Source organism: Equus przewalskii, chromosome 14, assembly GCF_037783145.1.
Source record: "Equus przewalskii isolate Varuska chromosome 14, EquPr2, whole genome shotgun sequence".
Taxonomy (NCBI): Eukaryota; Metazoa; Chordata; class Mammalia; order Perissodactyla; family Equidae; genus Equus; species Equus przewalskii.
The window spans coordinates 14,547,095-14,570,669 of NC_091844.1; the positions used below are offsets into that span (position 1 = coordinate 14,547,095).

Below are 23,575 nucleotides of genomic sequence, written 5' to 3' on the forward strand. Positions count from 1 at the left end.
AAAGACAGAGAGTGTCAGGCTGGATAAAAAGAACTTAAATCCAGAATATGTAAATAATTCTTACAACTCAACAATAACAAGACAGCCTAATTATTAAAAGGGTGGGGGGAAGGCCCAATTTTTAAAAGGGCAAAGGATTTGAATATGCATTTCTACTATAAAGATATACAGTGGCCAATTAACACATGAAAAGATAGTCTACATCATTAGTCATCAGGGAAATGCAAATCAACACCACAATGAGATACCACCTCACAGCCACTAGGATGGCTCTAATCTAAAAGACGGGTAATAACAAGTGTTGGTAAGCATGTGGAGAAATTGGAACCCTCATACATTGCTGATGGGATTATGAAATGGTGCTGCTTTAGAAAATGGTTTGGCAGTTCCTCAAATGTTTAAACATACAATTACCATATGATTCATCAATTCCATTCCTAGGTATATACCCAAGAAAACTGAAAACATATGTTCATACAAAATCTTGTACACAAATGTTTCTAGCAGCACTATTCACAATAGCCAAAAGGTGGAAACAACCTAAATGTCCATCAATGGATGAATGGATAAACAAAATGTGGGATATCTATATCATGGAATACTATTCAGCCATAAAAGGAATGACAAATGATACATGATGCAACCTGCATTAACTTTGAAAATATTATGCTAAATGAAAGGAGCTGATCACAAAGGACCACATATCGTATGATTCCATTTATGTGCTGTATCCAGAGTAGGCAAATCCAGAGAGACAGAAAGTAGATTAGTGGTTGCCAGAGGCTGTGGGAGGAAGGAGTAAAAAGTGACTGCTAATATGTTCAGGGTTTCTTTCAGGGGTGATGGAAGTGTTCTAAACTCAAACAGGGATGATGCTTGCACAGCTCTGAATATACTAAGGACCACTGAACCAGATAATTTAAATGGGTGAATTTTATGATATGTGAATTATCTCTCAGTAAAGCTATTGTAAAAAAACAATGTCATACACCATACTAGTAGCATAAACTTTAAAAAAAAAAACCCACAGGATCATCTCAGTAGACGTAGGAAAAAACCTACACCCATTCATGACAAAAACTCTCATAAGACTAGTTACACAGGGACATTTCTCAACCTGATAAAGGGCATCTACGAAAAACAACTAACATCATACTTAATAGTGAAAGACTGATGCTTTCCCCTAAGATAGAGAACAGGCAATAATGTCTGCTTTGCCACTTCTATTCACCATTGGACTGGAGGGTCTAGCCAATACAGTAAGACAAAAGAAAAAAAAGGTGCCCAGGTTGGTAAAGAAGTAGTAAATTGTCTTTATTCACAGATAACATGATTCTGTACGTAGAAAAATCCCCAAATCCACACACACACAAAAATAAGAGCTAATAAATAAGCTTAACAAGGTCAAAGGAGATAAGATCAATATACAAAAATCGTTGCATTTGTACTATCAACAAAGAATCTAAAAATGAAATTAAGAAAAATTCTATTCACAATAGTATCAAAAAGGATAGAACACTTATGAACACATTTAACATCTAAGGTGCAAGACGTACACTGAAAACTACAAAATATTGCTGAGAAAAATTAAAGAAGATCTAAATAAATGGAGAGACATTTCATGTTCATAAAATGAAACACCCAAAATTGTCAAGATGAAAATTCTCCCCAGACTGATCTATAATTTCAACATTATCCCCATCAGAAACCCTGCAGCTTTTTTGTAGGAATTGAGAAGTCAATCCTAAAATGTGTATGATAATGCAAAGAACCAAAGCACTTTGGAAAAAGAAGAAAGTTGGAAGACAAAACCATGTGATTGCAAAGCTTTTTAAGGGGCTGGCCTGGTGGCATAGCGGTTAAGTTCACATGCTCCACTTTGATGACCTGGGGTTTGTGGGTTTGGATCCTGGGTGGGGACCTACACACCGGTGGCTCATCAAGCCATGCTGTGGTGGTGTCCCACATACAAAATAGAGGGAGATTGGCACAGATGTTAGCTCAGGGACAATCTTCCTCACCAAAAAAAAAAAAAAAAAAAGCCTTTTTAGGAAATGGTGCTGTGACGATTGGATATCCATAGGCCAAAAATATAAAATCCACAGAAATTAACTCAAAATGGATTACATACCTAAATGTAACAGCTAAAACTATGAAATTTCTAGAAGACATAGGAGAAAATCTTTGTGACCTTGGGCTAGGCAAAGGGTTGGTCTTAGACATAACATTCAAAGCACAGTCCATAAAAGGATGAATGGATAAATTGGACTTCATCAAAATTTTAACATTTTGCTTTGTGAAAGATACTATTAAGAGAATGAAAATACATAATAATATTCAATATCATTAGCCATTAGGGAAATGCAAATTAAGCTTCAATGAGATACCCTTACAGGCCCACTAGAATGGTTATAATCAGAAGGACCAATCCAAGTGTTGACAAAGATATGAAGAAACTGGAACCCTTGATACATTGCTATTGGAGAAAATGGTAGAGACATTTTGGAAAATAGTTTGGCAGTTTCTTAAAAAGTTAAAAATAAACTTATCATAATCCCAAGGATTTTGACTCCTTAGAAACTACCCAATAAATAAAAACATGTCCACACAAAGATGTATGTGAATGTTCATAGCAGCATTATTTGTAATAGCATAGAACTGGAAACAATTCTGATGTCCATCAACTGGTGAGTGTATAAACAAAATGTATATCCAAATTATGGAACACTAGTTAGCAACAAAAGAGATGAACTATTGATACATACTACAACATGAATGAATCTCAAACACATTATGCTAAGTGAAAGAAGCTAGATGCCAAAGACTAGATATTGTATAATTCCATTTGTATGAAATGTCCAAAGAAGGGAAGATGGAAATGTTCTAAAACTAGATCGTAGTAATAGTTGCAGAACTCTGTAAAACTGACTAAAAACTATTGACTTTTAACTTATAATGGGTGAATTTTATGGTATATAAGTTATATCTTCAATAAAGTTGTTTTCTAAAAAGTATTATTTTCTCATGCAGACATTTCAAATCCTTCTTTGTCCTCTGTCTTTCTGAGCTGGGGACTGGTGAAAAGCAAGCTCTTAAGGACTCCTTAAAATGATCAACAGATGGTTCTTCATTTTTGTTTAACTTTTTAAAAAATTAGAGAAAACTTGAAGTTTTTACAATGTTTTAAATTAGAAACATGTTTCAAATATATAGAAAATTATACATATTAATATAATATAGAAAATTAAAATATACCACCTCAAAATATGCCACTTTGGCATAAGAATTACTTTGAACTGAAAGCAAATGAGAATCAACAGATGCAGAAAGAAGATTTCCCCAAGCTTCTCTTATCTGATTGAAAGCAGAAACTTCCGAAAAGTGAGGACTGCCATAAACTTCCTCTCCTTGGGAAAGTCAGGGGTAAGATGGACTCGTGCAAATAAACCTTACTCCATTAGTTTCCCCCATATATTTACCTTCCCACAGTTTGCTACCCTTAGAAGCCAAAAACTTGTTTTGCTTGTCTTGTCATTTCCCTACAAATTTTTTTGTTGCTTGTTAAGATGTTATGTAAGCCCCAAGTTCTAACCACCTCATTGAATTACCCACCACCGAGTTCTCCCACATGTACATATGTTAATAAACTGTATTTCTCTTGTTAATCTTTTTTTTGTCAGTCTAACTTCTAGGGTCCTAGCCAGAAAATCCAGGAGGGTAGAGGAAAAAGGTTAAGTTTTTCCTCCCCTACAATAACAAACACTCATCAATCCACTGCACCAAATTCACCAATGTGAACATTTTGCCAGAGTGTGGTCTATCTGGTAAATGCTCTATGTGAACTTGAAAAGAAGTGTATTCTGCTGTTTTGGGGTGGAATGCTCTATTAAGATAAATCAGGTCGAGCAGGTCGGTAGTGTTGTTCAAGTCTACTATATTCTTACAGGTTTTTGGTCTACTTTTTCTGTCAATTATTCAGGGAAGGCTATTGATATAGCTGACTGTAATTGTGGATTTTTCTACATTTCCTGCTAGCCGTATTTGCTTTGTTCATCTTAAATTCTATTATTAGGAGCATAGATGTATAGGACTCACCTTTCTGATGAAGTGACCCCTTTATCGTTATAAAATGACCTTTCTTATATCCCTCATAATATTCTCTACTGTGAAATCCACTTCATCTGATGTGAATATAGTCACTCCAGCTTTCCCCTTTGTACTATTAACATATTATATCATTTTTCATTCTTTCTATGTCAACCTGTTTGTGTCTTTATATTGAGAGTGACTTTCTTGTAGGAAGCATATAATTAGGGTTTTTTTCCCCAACCAATCTGACATTGCTGCCTTTTAATTAGGATAGTTAGATCATTTACATTTAATGTGATTATTGATATGGTTGGTCAATCATCTTGCTATTTGTTTTCTATTTGTCCCATCTGTTCTTCATTCCCTTTATCCACTTTTTCTGCCTTCTTTTGGAATAATCAAATATTTTTTATGATTCCATTTTATCTCCTATCTTGGTTTATTAGCTGTAACTCTTTGATTTTATTCTTCTAGTGGTTGCTTTAAGACTTATAGTATCAGGGCCAGCCCCATGGCCAGGTGACTAAGTTCATGCGCTCCACTTTGGTGGCCCAGGGTTTCACCGGTTTGGATCCTGGGCGTGGACATGGCACTGTTCATCAAGCCATGCTGAGGTGGCGTCCCACATGCCACAACTAGAAGAACCCACAACTAAAAATATACAACTAAGTACCAGGGGTGCTTTGGGGAGAAAAAGGAAAAGTAAAGTCTTTAAAAAAAAAAAAGATTTATAGTATATATGCTTAACTTATCACAGTCTATATTCAAGTGATATACCATGTCAAATACAATATAAAAAACTTACAAGAGGATATTTCCATTTCTTCTGTCCTGGGCCTTATGCTATTGCTTCATGAATTTTACTTTTACATATGTCATAGACCTCACAATAGTGTTATTATTTTTGTTTAAACAGTAAAATATCTTTGAGCCAGCCCTGATGGCCTCGTGGTTAAAAATTTGGTGCTCTCACTGCTTTGGTGGCCTGGGTTCATTTCCCAGTTGTGTAACCACACTACCCCCATCTGTCAGTTGCCATGCTGTGGCAGTGGCTCACATTGAAGACTTAGAAGGACTTACAACTGGAATATACAATCATACATTGGGGCTTTGGGGAGGGAAAAAAAAAAGAGGGAGATTGGCAACAGATGTTAGCTCAGGGCAAATCTTTCCCTGCAAAAAAAAAAAAAAACCACAAACCAGTAAAATATCTTTTAAATATATTTCAATAATAAGAAAAGATCTTATACATTTACATGTTGTTACATGTTGTTACCATTTCCAGTGTTCTTCATTCATTTTTGTAAATCCAGTTTTCCATCTGCAAATATCTTCCGAACATATCTTCTATGGCTGGTCATCTCATGATGAATTCTTTCAGCTTTTCTATATCTGAAAATGTCTCTATTCCTCCTTTGTTTTTTGTTTTTTGGGGTTTTTTTTTTTTTTTTTGAGGAAGATTAGCCCTGAGCTAACATCTGCCACCAATCCTCCTCTTTTTGCTGAGCAAGACTGGCCCTGAGCTAACATCCGTATGGATGTTCCTCTACTTTATATGTGGGACACCTGCCACAGCATGGCTTGACAAGTGGCGCACAGGTCCACACGCAGAATCTGAACTGGGGAATTCTGGGCCACCAAAGCAGAACATGTGAACTTAACCACTGTGCCACTGGGCTGGCCCCACTCCTTTGTTTTTGAAAGATACTTCTTCTTGGTGTTGAAATCTAGGTTGAAAGATTTTTTTTCTTTAAGTATTTTAAAGATGTTTCTCCACCGTCTTCTTGCTTGCATTGTTTCTGACAAGAAATTGGTGTCATCCTTATCTTTTTTTTCCGTTGTATGTAACATGTCTCTTTTTCTCTGCTTTTAAGATTTTTTTCTTTATTAATGATTTTGTGCAATTTACTTATGATGTGCTTTGGTGTAATCGTCTTTGTATTTCTTTTGTTTGGCTTTAATTAAACTTCTTGGATTGTGGGTGTATAGTTTTCATCAAGTTTGGGAAAATTTCAGCCATTATTTATTCAAATATTTTTTCTGACCCTCCCCTCCTTTGGGGATTCCAATTACACATATATTAGACTACTTGAATACTCACTGGTGCTCTGTTAATTTTTTTTATTCTTTTTTTTCTTTGAGATTTTGGTTTTTAATCCTACATCTTCAAGTTCACTAATCTTTCCTTCTGTAATAGCCAATCTGCCATTAATCTCAAGCAGTATATTTTTTTAAATCTCAGGCACTGTATTTTTCATTGCTAGAAATTTGATTTGGTCTTTTTTCTGTTTTCCATGTCTCTACTTAACTTTTGAACGTATAGAATAAAATTACAATACGTTCTAATGTCCTTTTCTGGTTATTCTAACATATGTGTCAGTTCTAGGTCAATTTCTATTGATTTTTCTCCTCCTTATGTCTCATATTTTCCTGATTCTTTGCATACCTGGTAATCTTTGATTGGATGACAATTGTGATTTGACCATGTAGAATGCTGGAGATTTTTATATTCCTGTAAATATCGTTGAGCTTTGTTCTAGGACACAGTTACTTGAAAAATGATCTTTTTGGGTCTTGCTTTTAAGATTTGTTCACTGAGATCAGATCCCTGTTTAATCTAAGGCTAATTGTTCCCCACTATTGAAGCAAGAAACTTCTGAGTACTCCACCCAATGCCCTACAAATTATGAAGTTTTCTACGTTAGCTGATGGGAACAGGCACTTTCGCCAGCTTTTTGTGGTACTGTTCCTTCTTATTCTTTTTGATGATTCTTTTCTATGCCTCAGCCAGTTTATGCACATGCAAAGGCTGATCTGTTCTCTGCTGACAGTTTATGGGGGAACTGCCATAGATTTCAGGATTCCCTCTCTCACTCTCTCTCCTCTCCATATTTCTAGTTCTGCAAACTTTGCCTTATTCACATTGGATTCCCAGCTTGGTCTTCTAAACTCAGGGAATCTGCCAGGCTCTGCTTTGGTTTCTTCTCCTTGTATTGTGGCCTGGAAATTTTTTCACCAGTAAGTTGGACCAATCATAGGGCTCATCTCTCTTTTTTTTCCCTTCCTTTCTTCCTTCCTTCCTTTCTTCCTTCCTTCCTTTCCCTTTTTTCCTCTTTCTTTCTTTCCTTCCTTGTCTGATGTCCAGTGTCTTGAAAATTGTTCTTTTATATGTTTGGTCTGTTTGTTGTTGTTGTTGTTTTAGGCAGGAGGGGAAATTTGGTCCCTATTACTCTATTTAGCAGACACCTCTAATGCACTTTTTACAAACTTTTTATTATAGAAAATGTGAAACTTACACGAAAGTAGGCAAGATAATCATGTAAGTGCCCATGTATCCATCTCCAGGCTTTAAAAAATGATCTGTTTGTGGTAAAGCTTGTTTTATCTGTGCCCCCCGCCCCCCCAACTTCTCTCCCTCTTGTACTATTTTGAAGCAAATCCCAGACATCATGTAAGCTCATCTGTAAATATTTCAGGGTGAGTTTCCACAGTGATGCCTGTCAGTGCTCTGCCAATATTCCTCCTGTCTTTTCACTTAAGTGTGCCTGAACCGACTTCTAGCTCTCATGGTCTGCATCTCTTTGCTTAAAAGCTTTTCTCAAAAGTGGGGAAAGCTACTGTGCCCTGTTCATAGCAGGCTGGAACTACCAGTGTAATTGGTGCCCTCCCAGGGACAGCCTCACCCAAGTACTAATGAGTGTGAATATATAAATATCCCAGCTCCCTCATCCCTTGTGTGAGGTGACTTTGAGGTATGCGCTTCACAGCTTTCCCCTAAGTTCCCTATGGGATTATGTTCCCTTTGCTCACAATGGTAGCTGACTTGACAATGCCCCATTTATGACGTGCATTCCTTTCCTTCCCTGTGACATGTGCTCACTCACTGTATCAGTTTGCTAGGGCTGCCATAACAAAGTACCATAGACTGGGCAACTTAAACCCACAGAAATTTGTCTTCTCCTGATTCTGGAGGCTAGAAGTCCAAGATCAAGGTGTTGGAGATCAAGGTGTTGGCAGGGTTGGTTTCTTCTGAGGCCTCTCTCCTTGGCTTGTAGATGGCCGTGTTCTCCCTGTGTCTTCATATGGTCTTTTTTCTGTGTGTGTCTGTGTCCCAATCTCCTCTTTCTTATAAGGACACCAGTCATATTGAAGTAGGGCCTACCTTAATGACCTCATTTTTACCTTAATTACAACTTTAAAGGCCCTATCTCCAAACACAGTCATATTCTGAGGTACTGGAGGGTAAGACTTTAACACATGAATTTTAGGGGGACACAATTCAGCCCATAACACTCCTGTACTGGTGTTTACTGCACCTCCCAAATGAACCACTTCCACTGAAATGTTTATCTCAGGGTCTGCTTCTGGGGGAACTCACATGAAGGAAAGCTCTAAAAGATAAGGACTCCAAAAAATAACCAAATGACCCCTAACACACTTTTGATAGCCAGACTTTAGGGCTTTACCCCTTCTGCTGTGTATTGTTGGCTCTTTACAGGTGCATCTCCTCGCAGTGATGGCAGGGACCATCCTGCCTATCACTGATCTTATCCCTACCCAGGCAGTGCCTTGGATGTAGGAGATACCAATGCTGCTTGACTAGCTTAAGTCAGTGACATTAGTTCTAATCTGCCTTGGAAGCCAAGTTAGAATAGAACAGCAAAAAAAATCTAAATAACAAATAAAAGTATTTGTTCTTTAATAATGTAAAATCCCCGCTGAGTCCACTCCCAGCCGTCGGTACAAATGTGTGAGACCTGGCACTGAGTAAGGCACACAATGCTTGTTGCCTGAATCAAGGTTTTAGTGGTGCAAATTGGAGGTCTATAGAGCATCATCAATTGAGGTTGGAAGCTGAAAACTCTAGATTAAAAAGACGTTTACACACTAGTTTATATAAAATATCTTCAGTCTGCTAGTGTCACCTACTGGTGAAGGTTAGCTCGTGTTCTAGAAATAATTCTATTTCTTAGTGCTCTTGAATTTTGATGGTCGTATAACAAGGGGTCTGTTTGAAGCATTAGTAAACAATAAAAATTTGACCCAATAGGAAAAATATATGATATATAATTACAAGTTTCCTGTGAAAAAGAACTATCAGAAATTCAATCCTCATATTTACATGCAGCTCAACTCAAAATTGAAATGGACGATTTTTGATTAAGAAAAAAAAAGTTAAATGAAGCTACTGGAAGTGTGTGAAAAAGGTGCTTTATATAACAATCTTTCAATATGTCTCATATAACCCAAATATTTTAAGTAAAAGTAATAAATCAAATGTACAATTTTTTTTAATGCAAAATAGCACTTACTCATTTTTGGTATTAACCATACCCAGAAGTCTCTAATTATCAGTGTTGAATTTCAGGGTCTCATGCATGATGTTCCATGTTCTCAGCTGCCTTTTCATTTCCTCCCACAGTAACCTCTGGGCGGTGATGCAGTTTTACATCAGTTGCAATAAACTCCACTAGAAGAGAGCTGGTCCCGCGGTAGGGATCTTTCAGTTCCAGCCTACAGGCAGCTATTCACAAAGTTTTGCTTACTTGTTGTTCCTTTGTTTGTCTCAGGATATAATTTTATAAATTAAAACTTATATTATAATTTTTAAAAAATCCATAAGACTCAAAAGAGAATGCATAAAGCACTCCGATTAGCAATCAGTCAATCATCAATCCATTTTTACCAAGTAATAAATCTTTCATTCACTGTGGAGGACACTAAGGCAGAGATCCCTGTATGAGATTTGGAAGACATGAGATACCCATTCTCTTTTTCAGTTTTGGAAATTTAGTTTTATTTTGAAATGACTTCAAACTTGCAGAAAAGTTGCAAGAAAAAAACAAAGAACATCCAGATGCCCCAATTGTTAACATTCACCTCATTGGTTTTATCATTCTCTCATTCTGGGTGAGTATTTTTTCTTTCTGAACCATTGGGGAGTAAATTCAGACACGATGTCCCTTTATACTCTGTATTTCCCCAAAATGAGGACATTCTTTTACAGTGTAATAACAGTACAGTTTTCACATTCAGGAAATTGAAAATGATACAATACTATATTCTAATTTACAATCCTTATTCAAATTTCACCAATTGTCCCAATAATCTCCTTTATATAAAAAACAATTTATCTTTCTAGGATCAGAGGTCACATTTAGTTATCATGTCCCTTAAGTCTGTAAGTATTCCTCAGATTCTATGTCGTGACCTTGACATTTTTTAAAAGTACCAGGTAGTTACTTTGTAGAATGTTCCTCAGTTTGAGTTTATCTGAGATTTCTTTATGATTAGATTCAGGTAATGCATTTCTGGCAGGATACTACAAAAATGATGCCGTTTCTTTTCAGGGCATCATATCATTAGATATGTCATGTCGATTTGTCCCACTCTTTGTTATTACTTTGATCATTAAGGTGTTGTCTATCAGGTTTCTCTACTGTAAAATTACTATTTTTCTCTTTGTAATTAATAAGTAGTTTGTGCCAGATACTTCCTCGTCAAACTTTTATTTGACTAATTTTAGAATCTAACTCATGGTTCTTTCTGAATCAGTTGTAACTATGACAGGTACCAAATGACAATTTTCTAACTCCATCATTCCTTCTATATTTATTTGTAAGGCAGAGGTTTTATTTCTCTCCCATTTATTTATTTATATCAATATGGACTCATGGATTCTTATTTGATTCAATGAGTGACAATCCATTACTACCATTATTTATTTTAGTGCTAAAATTGCCCCAGATCTGATCAGTGGGAGGTAATCCCTTCAAGCTGGGACCTGTGTTCTTCTGACATGTCCTCATCAATCTTTGACTGCTTCCTTACTTTCTGGCAAAACAAGATGCTCCAAGTTCATCATAACTTTCTCTATCCCATTCCCGGAATTAGCCACTTTTCCAAGGAGCCCTGCTTTATTTTAATGGAGAATGGTATTTATAAACCAAGATCTAGCACTAGACATGCTCGTTGCTACTGAGGGTGTCACTTTTTCTAGGTCCTATCAGTGATCAGAACAAGGAAATATAAAAAAAATAAAAACACGCATATCTACCTCTATATATCTAATTTTGAAATATGAATTCATACTGATATCTTTAGCTACAAGCCAATATTATAGAGTTCATTCTAGCTCTTCTCATTTCCATATTTGAAAACTTTTCTCTGACAGTGGGAAGTCTATCACCTTTTCCCCTAAGTTTTCTAACTCTGATATATGTTGCTTATTCATATCTCATATAATTTTCTATTTTTTGCTGGGGAAGATTTGCCCTGAGCTAACATCTGTTGCCAATCTTCCTCTTTTTTTTCTCCTTGAGGCCCCAGTGCACAGTTGTATATTCTAGTTGTAAGCCCTTCTAGTTCTTCTGTGTGAGCCTCCACCACATCATGGCTACCAACAGACGAGTGGTGTGGTTCTGTGACAGGGAACCAAACCTGGGCCACTGAAGTGGTGAGAGCGTGGAACTTCAACAGCTAGGCCATCAGGGCTGGCTCTCTCCTATCATTTTCTTAATTTCTTTTAACTCATTTTGAAATAGTGTGTTGCAGTTTTCAACTCTTCTGTGGGCATCTCTTTCTGGCCTGTTTTCATTTTCTGAAAAGATGTATTCCACTCCATATTCTCATTTATCTAATAATATCTTTATATATATAATAACTTTAGTATTGCTCATCTTATGTGGAATTAATTTTCCTGAACTTTTAGGAAGTACTGAACTGAATAAAGTCTTTAGCTTAATCCTCTAGAGCTCTCTCTTATTTTTGTGAAATACGTTAAGAAAATGATCTTGAACTTGCTCAGATTCTTGGCTCTGTTCACCTCATCCACTTTTATCTCAACTTTCTCTTCTGCTGTCCCTGTCCTGCTGGATTTGAATTCTGCCTCTGACAGTTTCTTTTCGCCATGGGGCTTTGTTTTGGATGGAAACTTCTATTTGTTAGATTCAAGAATTCATAAGGTCCGAACTCCTGCAGGACCATCAAACCTTTTCTCGTTCTTGGATTTCCAGTGAGTACCTGCTGAGGATGTGGGATTCTCCTGTGCTCAGGTCCATCTGCTATCCCACTGTTTCCCCTGCTTCCTCCTGTCCAGACGCTCATAGCACCTTCTTGTATTTGGAGTTTTGTGGGATACTTTGTCCTGTTTGTGTTGTGCATCTTGCCTGTGTGTTCTTGGTTATACTGTCCTAGTGGAGGATTATGGGAGAATCCAGGTAGACTAAAAACTATACAATCTCCACTGCCACCATCTTTCCAGAATTAGTGACTGGATATTTTGTACAGCTCCTCAGTGATTTTCCTACACAGCCAGGGTTGAGACCCACTGATCTAATTGCTCTGGTTGCTCTTTTCGTGACCCTTTATTCCTCAGGATTCAGCCTCCAGCGCTCCTCTTCTCTCACTGTTCTGATCTCCCTTGGCAGTCTCACCTTCTTCCATGGCTTTAAACTCTGTCTACCTGAGGATGACCACAAAGTCCCAATTGCTTTTCCTGACATCAGACTCATATCCACTGTATGGCTCCACTGGCCATTGCATGGGCAGCTTGAACTTAACTTGTTCACATTTTCTCCTCCTCTGGATGTTCCACATTTCAGTTGTTCCAGCCAAAGACCTTGCTACCAGCCTCAACTCTTCTCCCTAAGCCCTAATATCTAACCAATCACCAATGCTTTTTTATTTAAAATCTCCATCCCCATGTCTCTGGAATCTATCCAAATGTCCATCTTCATGGCTGCTCCTGTGGTTGAGGCTACCATCTCTGAATTACTGACATTCTTAGCTGATCATACAAATTATTGCAATATTCTTCACTGGTCATCTCATGGCCCACCTTAACACAGTGTCTCATAACAACCAAAATGATCTTTCTGGTCACCTCATCCTCCTTGCTAAAAAACCACTCCTGCCTCTTTGATGTTCTTAGACTAAAACACTATCTTCCTAACAGGGCTTAGGAGGATCTGTATATTCTGGTACTGTTTAAATATTCTCAAGTCCTGCCAGTGTCCATCTCACACCAGTATCTAGTCATCTAGAGGTCTTTCTATTCCTCCAGGCCTTGGCACAGGCTGTTCTCTCTTAACGAAAACACCTTCAAACCAACCCCTTGCTCCCACAGTTATCTCACCCATAACTCTTCCTGCAGGGTTGAAATGTCATCTCATGTCCTCTCCTCCCACCTGACTTACCTTCGAAATCTCTGGTGGATGCTCCCATGTGATCCCCCGACACTGTTATTCCTACGGACATAGAAACCATCACACTGCTTGCTGGAAAAGGCACGGATGCATGTGCAATCTTTAGTATGTATTAGTCCCTCAATAATTACCAGCTGAATAAGCGACTAGGGTGACTGATAAGGCAGCCAGGGCCTCTTGATTATAAATCGATCCTATTTTATGTTAATGACATTGTTCATCCAGGATTGTATTCTCCCTCTGGACATTATTATTTACATTTGATAGTAAATACAGTTGTTCTCTTTGACAGCAAGACATTTATTCAGCTTTCAGAGTTGAAAATGCTGGACGAAGTACACAATAAGATAGACCCAAGCCTTGCCCCTCTGAGCTTTAAGTAAGCAGGCAATTTTATTTGTTCTGAAAATTATTAACTGTCCTACCGACGTTATGCTCACAACACAATGCTTTGAGTTCAACTGACCCTGACTTTAACGTATTTTCCAGGCACTTTCCATGAATTTAGAGAACAATTTGTTTCCCCTGAGCTGAGGGGGTCAGGGTAGGGGAATAGACAGAGAATTCAGTAACTGAGACACACAGAGCAGAAGAAATTCAGCTCGCAACCCCATCCCATACTCTCCACTAAGTATCTGAATACAGTCACGCCGAGTCTGGAGCCCGAGCTTTCCGCCTCAGACCAGCGCCGCCTCCCCGCCCGGCCTCGCCTCCCCGCCCGGCCCCGCCTCCGTACTCCGGCCGTGCCCCTGGCCCCACCTCCCCGCCCGGCCCCGCCTCCGTACTCCGGCCATGCCCCTGGCCCCACCTCCCCGCCCGGCCCCGCCTCCCTACTCCGGCCATGGCCCTGGCCCCACCTCCCCGCCCGGCCCCGCCTCCCTACTCCGGCCATGCCCCTGGCCCCACCTCCCCGCCCGGCCCCGCCTCCGTACTCCGGCCGTGCCCCTGGCCCCACCTCCCCGCCCGGCCCCGCCTCCGTACTCCGGCCATGCCCCTGGCCCCACCTCCCCGCCCGGCCCCGCCTCCGTACTCCGGCCGTGCCCCTGGCCCCACCTCCCCGCCCGGCCCCGCCTCCGTACTCCGGCCGTGCCCCTGGCCCCACCTCCCCGCCCGGCCCCGCCTCCGTACTCCGGCCATGCCCCTGGCCCCACCTCCCCCCACCGGCCCAGCCTCCCTACTCCGGCCCTGCCCCAAGCCCCAGCTCCCTGCCCCGCCCCAACCCCCGCCCGGCCCTACCTCCCCGCTCGGCCCCACCTCCCTCCTCCGGCCCAGCCCTTAGTCCCGCCTCCCCACCCAGCCCCGCCTCCCACTCCGGCCCAGCCCCGCCTCCTCCCTCCCGCCCAGCCCCCGAGGCCCGCCTCCCCGCCCGGCCCCGCCTCCCCACTCTGGCCCGGCCCTTAGCCCCGCCTCCTCGCAGGGCCACCTCCTCACTCCAGCCCAGCCCCGCCTCCACGCTCTGAGCCGCCCACCTCTCAAGTCCACGCTCCGGCTCCTCCTCTAGCTCCGCGCCTGGGCCCCGCCCTCCATGTCCCCGCCCCGCTTCCCAGGCCCGACCCCTCCCCCACCTCCCTGTCCGAGCCGCGCTCCCCGGACCGAGCCGGCCTCCCGTAGGCCGACCTGCGCTAGGTGCGGGCCCGGGGCGTGGCGGGCGCCGCGGAGCGCCAGGTGCGGCTTCCGCGTCAATATGGCCGTCGCCTGCCGCGTCCGAGCCTGGCCCCCGGCGCGCCGCCGCCTTCCCGCCGGGGACCCGCTGCTGCTCGTCGCCCTCTGCCTCCTGTGCTGGGCCCCGGCGCCTGTGGGCGCCGTCCCTGAGCTCGGGCTCTGGGCGGCGACGGTCAACGACGTAAGTGGAGCGCACAGACCGAGGCGTGGCGCGTGTCGGGCCCTCAGGGTCGTCCCGGGGCTCGCTCGGCCCCAGCGCCCGGCCCTGGCTTGTTCATCTGGCCCTCTTGCTGGGCCTGCCCCGCGTGCCCTGACACGCTCCCTGAGCCTTATGTCTGTTTTGGGGGAGCGCCCCGTCCTCCAGCCTGTGGGGAAGATTGGTCAAGCTCTTGCGTGGGGACAGCTCTCCTTTCTAAACGCTGTTTCTGATCTTGAGGATCCCCTTTCCCGAAGTCCTGGCCCCTCGCTCTGCCCTGACGTGTTCTGGCTAGGTCAGGTCCTTATTTATTCAGACCTGAGCCCCCAACCCCTCGGCACTCCTAGCCGCGTCTTTGGTATTTGACCCCTCCTGGTGCCCGGGTGCAGCCATAGGGCCACACTCGTGAGGCCACAGGGGGCACTTTCTAGGGCTTCAGTTTCGGCAGAAACTTAGAAAGCGCCTGTGCCGCTTTCGTTTTTGTCTTTAAATGAGAAGGGAACTTGCAGTAGTCGCCACCCCCTTTCCCTCTTCCTTGCTTCCTGAATTTCTCTAGGGCTCCCATCACAGTTCCGGGAGTCGGGGTGTGGAGAGAGGTGAGATGTGATGGAGTGTTAGAAAGCCTAGTCTGGAGGCAGGAGTGTGTGGAAACTTCCTTTCCAGGGCAGGCCATTTGGGAACTTGGCATCCAGTAGTTACATGAGATGATGTGGGAGGAATGCAGGGGTAGAATTTTGGAAAGTCTTGCTATAGAGGGACGGGAAATCGGGAAGAGGTGGTATCTCTTGCTTTTCTAGAGTCAGTTGACTCATCCAGCTGTTTGAGATGAGTATTTTCCATATGCATTGAAATGATGTCCATGTTCTAAAAGAAGAATTTGTATTTCGATTTCCTCAATCAGGAAAAGAAAGTAGCACCAGAAGCTACAAATACTTCCTACAAAATAAAAGCTACACAGACGAATGAAAGCAGGTACCTTTCTGAATCTTTAAGACCCAGTAGAACCATTTCTTCCAGGATTCTCCTGGCTCGGTGCCCGGGTATGTGTGTTCGTGATAGAGCGTGCATATCTCTGTTATTGAATTTCTCTGAACAGTAAAAGCAAAGCTCAGAGAACCGCACTCATAGTTTCATGCTGCTCCTGTAGTGAAGGGGCAATATCATAAACTAAGTCAGAATAAACAATGTTGGAAGTGAATGAGCTCCATACAGATCATTAAACTACTTGACATATCTGTAAAGCTCTTTGCCAAGTATTCTTTGGATGTAGAGACTCCAAAGGCCATGGAGAAAGCACGGCTTTGCTTTCTGCATGAGAAAGAAATTTTTCCTTGAGTCCCACATGATCTTTAGTCCTGTGTGACTCAGGCCAGTAGCAGTCCATGAAGACTTTTGCAAAGAGGAGGCTGATTTTTTCCCATTTCAAGTTGTCAAAACAGGAGAGGAGAGCGGGGCTTGCTTTCATTTGTACTGCAAATCTCAAGAAATGGTTCCTTTGATTGTAAAGGTCAACAAATAGCTTGAGCACCTATTGTGAGCCGTACACAAAACTGGCCATTGCTGTCGCAAAGACAAATTTTAGGCACAGCCCCTTCTCTCAAGAAGCCCACACAGTAATAGGAACAGCACACTCATGAGTAGTAATTACATTCTCGGGGAATTGGTTGAGTAAAGAGCATTCTTGAGATGTTACTGGAGCATGGAGAGGGTAACCAGCCCAGCTTGCTGGAGTCAGTGCCTGGCTGGGTCCTAAAAGATGAATAGACGTTACCTTGGTGAAAAACAATGAGGAAGTACCGCAGGAGCGGTGCAGGAAATTCTTTGTGTTTCTGCTGAGTGAAGTTCTGGCAGGAGTGATAGAGGGGACTCGGGTCACTGTAAGCCTTCCAAGCTTGAGCTTGGCCTTGAGCCTGTGGCCAGGGGTCTACCCTCAGGCCTGCGGGAGCTGGGGCAAGTCATGTCACTGAGTGAACTGAGCTCAGTTCAGGACTGGAGCGGGCGAGTGGTGTGGTAGATCGCAGGTTACATGCCCCTTCTGGCAGCATAGGCACAAAATTGCCCTGTCTCCTTTTTTTCAAGTGAAGCCAGAATCCATATCTTTATTATGTCAACTAATTCAAAACTTTAAAAAAAGGCCCCTTCTGGACCAAACAAACCCTGTTTATAGGTTGGATTAGGCCCCCAGGCCACCTTTAGCAACTTTTGAGTGTGAATGAGGGAGAGTCATGGAAGGATTTTAGACATAATGCTAATCACTGTGGCTGCTGTCTAAGGATGTCTGTAGGCTCAGATCTGGAGGCAGAGGTACCGGTTAAGTTACTGCGGAAGTGTGGGCAGGAGATGTTGAGGGCCTGGATTAGGGCAGTGGTAGCAGCAATGGAGAGGAAGAGGTAAATTTGGGAAGTGTTTGTGAGATAAAGTAGGCATGCCTTGGAGATTGGGCAATGGAGATGATGGACTGGAAGGAGCTATGGCTTCGGTGACTGGGTGGCATCACCTGCAGTGTAGGTAGAGTTGGCGAGGAGCCGAGGAATGTGTCTGGTTTAGGGCAGGTTAGTGTGAAATGTCTGTTGGACATCCCAGTGGACATGACCTTTAGGCAGCTGGGTATGTGGTTCGGAAGCTCAGAGCAGGAATCCGGGCTGATGGTTTTAGCGTTACTGTTGAGACCGTTGGGGCGGGGGAGGAGGATATCAGGAAGAGCTGCCTGTCCTATTGGTGTTTCTCTTTCATTCCTAACCACTTGTTCATTTAACACAATCCCTTCTCACAGCATTTTTATTCTTGGTGAGGGCAGACATTAAGTAACTCACTAATACATTATTTATTTCATTTTAATTGTGGAAAGGGTTGTGAAGAAGGCTGGGTCCTAGAGACCGTGTGAGCGAGGGCCGGGCCTGGTGTGGGCCATCGCGGAAGACTTTGAGGAAGGGACTTTTGAACTGGGCTTGGAGGGTAAGAAGGAATCAACAAGGTGAAGAAAGAGCGAGAGGGAAGGGTTTTTCAGTAAGTTTTCAGGTTGACCACTAAGGTCCTGGAGCAGGAAGGAATATCATACTTTTGAGGAACTGAAAAGAAGGTGGTAGAGAGGTGGGCAGGCCTTGACTATGCAGGGTACTGTCAGCTGCAGTAAGAATTGGTCTGTTTTAAGTACACACTGGTAACCATAACATTTTAGGGAGAGGTGTGGGTGGTTTATCAGAAGTACATTCATATAGGTACCAAGAGAGCACGTGCAAATGCACAGATGGCTCTACGTCAGAGCGGCAGTAATCGTGCAAAGGCAGCAGCCCTTAGCTCCTGTCTTGCTGTCCCAGCTGAGGTGCTAGAGGCAGGAGCATTACCGAGCCTCATCTCACCTGCAGGGAGTAAATATGCTGGACAAGGCCTTAAGCAAGAGAGTCATGTGATCAGATTTACGTTTTTAAAAATTAATCACTCTGGTCGTAGAGAGCAGTGCAAGGATTAGAACTATATATTTTCCAAGGTAAGACTATACTCTTAAACAGTAGAGAAAAAAATTTTTTAACAAAATCTTTTTATGTTTCTTTGTTTTTCATTTTAGAAATCAGGACCTTTGATATTTAGGAAAACTATGTTTAACTCTACTGAGATCAAGTTTTCTGGTAAGTATATTAAGCTAATATAATACTAATATAACAATATATTATAAATGAGTAATATATAATATAAACTTATACATTAACTTGATGTAAACTAATATATTACATATTATAAACTAGGCAAATGTTTTGTTTTTAAGTGTTTCTAACATTTTAAGGGTTTCTTTTGTTTCAGTCAAAGCTCAGTTATTTTCAAGTATGGATTTTTCTGATCCTGTCTCAGAAAATCTAATATGATCATTCTTTAAAACTTATAATTAAAGTCTCATAAAGTAGGCTTCAGCAAAAAAGTATTTGACTCGTGTGAAATTTGACTCTGAGTCCCAGCTTTTAAAACTAGATAAATTCTTTTTATGAATATAATGAAATGTCATGATTGTGATAAAACCTTTATGCCTCTGAAAATTTTTGGAATATACACATGATCATAGTATGAAAAATTACTAGACACTAACGTTTTAATTAGGATTTTAGAGGTTGTGAAAGTGAAAATATTTGTTAGAGACTGTGTTGTCTATGTAAATACCGATGTGCGAGGGCTCCAAGTTACAGATCTTGAGGTTTTCAGTATTTTTAATAGGTTTACACTGGATCATATTTATTGTGATCTAACTCCTATTACTGTTTCCAGTAACTTGACTAGGCAAGTTGGTTGCCAGGGTTAAAGTTTTGGGATAAGGAGTAGTTTTTTGCTGGGTAGAGCAAATTGGCTTCCTGGGGATCCAAAGCCATGCCCCTTTTTTCTGTCACACCATCCTCTGATCGTTGGGTGACTCTGCCATATGTGGGCCTTTGCTGAGGGCAGTAGGCTAGCCATCACCTAGAAAGCAGAGGTGGTTCAAAGCAACTTGGTGATATCATAGATCATCAGTAGTGTTAAGAGCTTGGTAAGAGGAAATTGAAGTCCAAGGTGGGTGAGGAAAAAATGTTGGCATCTAATTGCTTTAATGAATTCATATCTCAATGTCTGGACAAACAAGATTTAAAAGACTAGTGCAGACAAAAAAGTTACATGGGAAAAAGCAAGTTATGTGGACCAGTGAAACACAGACTTTGATTTTTTAAAAAATCAATATGTCATCTCTGAGATCAGCTTCAGAGTAGACCACGGTTAAGACAGTGGTATTAATGTATCTATAGAAAGAATGAGGCAGCAGGAGGGAGTTAGGAGCAAAAGTATAAAAAAATGAGGATTTAGTCAGGCAAAAGCGGGCAATGTCCAAAAGCATCGTTGGAAGAGAAGTGTTCTTGAACTATGACTATAGCTGTGACATATGGCTGGCAGGTGTGGATGCAGCATCCACCTCCTTGAGCCTCCTTGTTCTGGTGCCATGCTTGCTAAGCAACCGTCTCATCACCATTGGGCATCCAGGAAGGCATGCTGAAGGGAGAGAGTTGGTTGATCGTTACATATCCACTTTACGTTACTATTCATTTTAAGTGAGTAATTGGGCATTCTGGTTCATATACTACATTGGTGATGTGGTGAAAAAGTGAGTCTGAGTGTCTGTTCTCACAGAACTAGATTTTGGTGGCTGCAAAGCTAAGATTTGTCCCTTGGATATGTGTCCATGCTGTATGCTGGATCAGACATCGGGTGTCCTCTTAGGTGACCCCTCTTTTGCTACTGCATTCAAGATGGAGTCATGTGGAGCCACTGTTGAAAATCTCTCACTGTAATTCACCATATTAACAGCATAAAAGAAATACACCATATTGTCATCTAAATATATACAGAAAAGCATTTGAAAAAACTCAACACCCATTCATGAGAAAAACTCTCAGAAAACTAGAAATAGAAGGAAACTTCCTCAACTTCATAAGGGGCACCTATGAAGAATCTATCTCTAACATACTGTCAGTTTTATCCAGCTTGATCAATAAATTCAGATAATCCCAATCAAAATTCAGACTTTTATGTAGAAGTTGACTAGCTGTTTCTAAAATTTATATTAAAATACAGAGGACCCGGGCTGGCCTGGTGGCATAGTAGTTAAGTTTGCACATTCCGCTTTGGCTGCCCGGGGTTCGCCAGTTCAGATCCCACGTGCAGACATGGCACCGCTTGGCAAGTCATGCTGTGGTAGGTGTCCCACATATAAAGTAGAGGAAGATGGGCATGGATGTTAGCTCAGGGCCAGTCTTCCTCAGCAAAAAGAGGAGGATTGGCAGCAGATGTTAGCTCAGGGCTAATCTTCCTCAAAAAAAACCAAAACCAAAAAAAAAAACAGAGGACCTAGAACAGCCAAAACAGTTTTGAAGAAGAACAAAGTTGAAGGGCTTTAACTCTCCAATTTCAAAACTTAAAGCTACGGTAATCATAACAGTGTGGTACCAGCATAAGGATAGACATAGAGAACAATGAAACAGACTACAGAGCTCAGAAATAAACCCCCATATACAGGGTCAACTGATTTTCAACAAAGGTGCCAAGCTAATTCATTGCAGAAAGGATAGTCTTTTCAACAAATGATGCTAGAACAACTGGATATCCACACTGAAAAAATAAATCTCAACTCTTACTTCGGATCATGGATTTAGACACTCTATACGCTCATCTGTGTCCTCTCCTTCTGAGGCTCCGTTTACACATACGTTCGACTGCTTGATATTGTCTCTCAGGTCACTGAGGCCCTGTTAATTGTTTTTCAATCTCTTTTCTTTCTACATTTCATTTTGGGTATTTCTATTGCTTTGTCTTCGGGTTCAGTGTTCTTTTCTTCTGCAGTATCTAATCTCTTAATCTCATTCAATGAAACTTTTTTATTTTGGATATATATATTTTTAATCTCTAGAAATTTGGTTCTTTTAAAAAATATCTTATTTCTCTCCTCAGAATTTTCATATTTTCCTTTACATCTCTGAGCATACAGAAAATATTTAGAATAACTGCTTTCACATTCTTGTCTGCTAATCCCATCGTCTTTATCATTTCTGTTATCTTTGTCCTATTGATTGATTCATGTCATGGTTATGAGTCAAATTTTTCTGCTTTTTATACTAGCGTTTTTGTTTGGATGGTGGATATTACGAATTTTACGTTCTTGAGTGCTATGTTCTATTGCTTTAACAACTTTGTCCTGGCAGACAGTTCAGTTTCTTTTGGGTCATTTTGATTCTTTCCAGTTTTGTTTTTAATTTCTTTTAGGATGGATCTGGAGTAGCCTTTACTGTAGGGCTAATTTAGCACCACATCTAAGGCGCAACCCTTCTGTGTCTCTCCTGAAAGCTTGGTGTATTTAATGAGGCCTCTCCACTCTGGCTAGTGGAAAATCAAAGTTCCCAGACTTGTGTGAACTTTGAGAATTGTTGGGCTTCTCCCTATATGTGGGGAGGCCGCTATGCAGCCAGACTCTCAAGGGGATCTCCATACAGATTCCTTTTACCCTCTCTCAGAGCAGCTCCCAACTCTTGGGTATTCTGCCCCAGAAATTTTACTAGCCTCAGCTTGTTGAACTCTGAGCTCAGTTTGGATTCCCTCTGGTTACCAGCCTTCGAGATGACTCCCAGGATCCCGGCCTCCTGGTATTCATGACCTTGTGTTGTCCCCTACCATATTATATCAAGGTTGATCTGACCAATAGAACATGGCAGAAGTAATGGCATATCACTTCTGACACGAGGTCTTAAAAGATACTGTGGCTTCTTTGCTCTCTCTGATGACTCGCTCTGGGGGAAGCTAGCCACCATGTTGTGATGACACTCTTAAAAGAGCTTTCTCTAATTCTGCACTTAATCCTTCCCAGTCTGCCTTATCATGGTACCTTCCTACCTGAAACCTTTGGTGGTGCTTTGTAATATTCTAAATAAAGGAAGACTCCTTAGCGGAGCATGATACCCCTTATGAATTTTGTTTAGCGCTCTTTTCCAGCTTCAGCTCTTTGCCATTCCCCAATCTGTCTTCTGACCATGGCACAGTATTTTCAAGTGGTCATACTTATGCCGTGCTCTCACTCACCCTGGCCATTTGCATGTACTGTTCCACCCTCCTCCTCACCTGGCTACCTCCTGCTCTTCCTTCATGTTAAAGGTCTCTTCCTCCAGCAAGCCTGCCGGTACCTCCTGCTCTTCCTTCATGTTAAAGGTCTCTTCCTCCAGCAAGCCTGCCGGTACCTCCTGCTCTTCCTTCATGTTAAAGGTCTCTTCCTCCAGCAAGCCTGCCAGGACCCCATTCTTCACGCTCTCCTAGGCTGTGTTAGGAGCCCTGCCTGTTTAATTGTTAGCCCTTCCCTCCCCCAGTACCTTTTACGTCAAGGACAGGGATTGCTCTAGTTTACCATCATGTCACTTCCTGGCACACAAGGGGTGCTCACTCAGTGTTTTTTGAATGAATAAGTCAATGAAGAGAACACTTTAGAGTGAAGTAAACAGTGACTTGGCATATCTGGCTACTCAGTTGATTTTGACACTGGACTTAGCATAGCGATGAAATAAATAGTATTATAGCAACTTTTGGGTAGCTATAATAATTTAATGAATTTATCTGTCTCATTTTGCAGTGACTTTTTGGAGAAATTAGGTAATATTTTACTCATTATTTCATTAAAGTAGCCTATTTTAAATTGCATTCTTGAACCCTTAAGTTTATATTAGAGTATATATATTCTTATTGTAAAATGAGACTTTCTTTTTCTAAACAGTTAAGTCATTCAGTTGTTCCGGGCCTGTAAAGTTTACCATACAGTGGTATTTGACGTATTATACCTGTGACAATGAATATCCTGCACTGGAAGTAAGTAAAACACAGATTTTTAATGTATATAAAGCTATGAAGAAAAAGTTATGAGTGTAAAGATTTA

At 41.5% G+C, this 23,575-nt stretch overlaps 1 protein-coding gene across 4 annotated transcripts in view; it reads left to right on the forward strand.

Annotated features, from left to right (window-relative positions):
* The first annotated feature begins 14,464 nt into the window (after window positions 1-14,464).
* TMEM87B (transmembrane protein 87B) overlaps window positions 14,465-23,575 on the forward strand; it is a 55,108-nt gene continuing 45,997 nt past the window's right edge. For 2 of the 4 annotated variants that reach the window (XM_008520266.2, XM_008520267.2), the window contains exons 1-3: window positions 14,465-15,138; window positions 18,719-18,779; window positions 23,417-23,508. In XM_008520266.2, the coding sequence (XP_008518488.2) occupies window positions 14,821-15,138; window positions 18,719-18,779; window positions 23,417-23,508 (471 nt within the window). In that variant the 5' untranslated portion in view covers window positions 14,465-14,820. The remainder of the gene's footprint in view (window positions 15,139-18,718; window positions 18,780-23,416; window positions 23,509-23,575) is intronic. The other 2 variants (XR_011525905.1, XR_011525906.1) reach the window with 1 other exon arrangement.